The sequence below is a fragment of the Nannochloropsis gaditana genome, assembly GCF_000240725.1.
Source record: "Nannochloropsis gaditana CCMP526 unplaced genomic scaffold scaffold301, whole genome shotgun sequence".
Taxonomy (NCBI): Eukaryota; class Eustigmatophyceae; order Eustigmatales; family Monodopsidaceae; genus Microchloropsis; species Microchloropsis gaditana.
In genome coordinates, this window is record NW_005803652.1 from 33,666 (window position 1) to 34,639 (window position 974).

The 974-nt window shown below is 58.1% G+C and overlaps 1 protein-coding gene across 1 annotated transcript; it reads left to right on the plus strand.

The window, feature by feature from the left end:
• Positions 1-360: 360 nt before the first annotated feature.
• NGA_0179120 (beta- aspartyl asparaginyl family) lies at positions 361-903 on the plus strand (the record flags this gene model as incomplete). The annotated part of the gene is made up of 1 exon (XM_005855064.1): positions 361-903. One exon carries the CDS (start codon positions 361-363, stop codon positions 901-903), a length of 543 nt encoding a protein of 180 aa, XP_005855126.1.
• Positions 904-974: the final 71 nt, after the last annotated feature.

The following is a 974-nucleotide window of genomic DNA, read 5'->3' on the forward strand; positions in this document are numbered from 1 at the left end:
AAAGCTTGAGGAGAATGCGGGGGTAGTGCAGCAGGAGCTGAAAGAGGCCTTGGCTATGGGAGAGATGCTCGAGAAAACGGGGAACAACGTGTGGGTGGGCGCTCTGACCTCTGAGGGGGCGGCATACGGGCCCGACTGGAAGACCTTGGTTCTGCAGGTACTAGAATGGATTGGTGGGATTGGAGTTTTTTTGGGGGGGGATTCGGGAGAGGGAGGTCGTCAATGGCGCGGACCTGCGTGAAGTACTTGTCTCGTGTACATGTGAGTCTTTCATGTCCATCTATCTATTTCTCGTTGTCGTATTCATCTACATACGTACTTGCATGGGAGGGTCCACGTCTTTCATGCATCTATGCTGACATGCCGTTGGTGCCTGCGTGTAAAGAAGCCTTCCTCCTCTGTCCCTCTCCCTCCCCACAGGACCGGGCTTGGGACGAGACCAATGCCCGAATCTTCCCCAAAACCGTCCAGCTTCTTCGGGAAATTGGGGCCCCCACGGTGGAGGTCTTCTTTGCCAAGCAGAAGGGAAAGACGGGGATCCAGCCGCATTCGGACGGCTGCAACTTCGTCTTGACGGCTCACCTGGGTGTGGACGTGCCGGAGGGGGAGTGTTGGATCAAGGTGGGGGGGCAGAAGGAGGAATGGCGGAACGGGAAGGCTCTGGCCTTCGACACGCACTACTTCCACGAGACGGGCAATGCCAGCGACAAGGACCGTTACGTGCTTTTGATGCGGTTTTGGCACCCTGGTGTCACGCCCAAGGAGCGGGAGGCGTTGCAGTACGTGTTTGACGCCCTGGATGGGCCCCAGGCGCAAACGGACATGGATTTTGAATATTTGAACGGGCTCGCCGAAGCCCAGCTGGCGAGTCGACGGGTGGAGGAGGTTGAGGAGGATGGGTGAGGGGTAAGGCAATGGAGAGGAGGGAGGAGGCAACGGTGGGAATGGAAGGAGGAGCGGCAGCGGGCATGTAA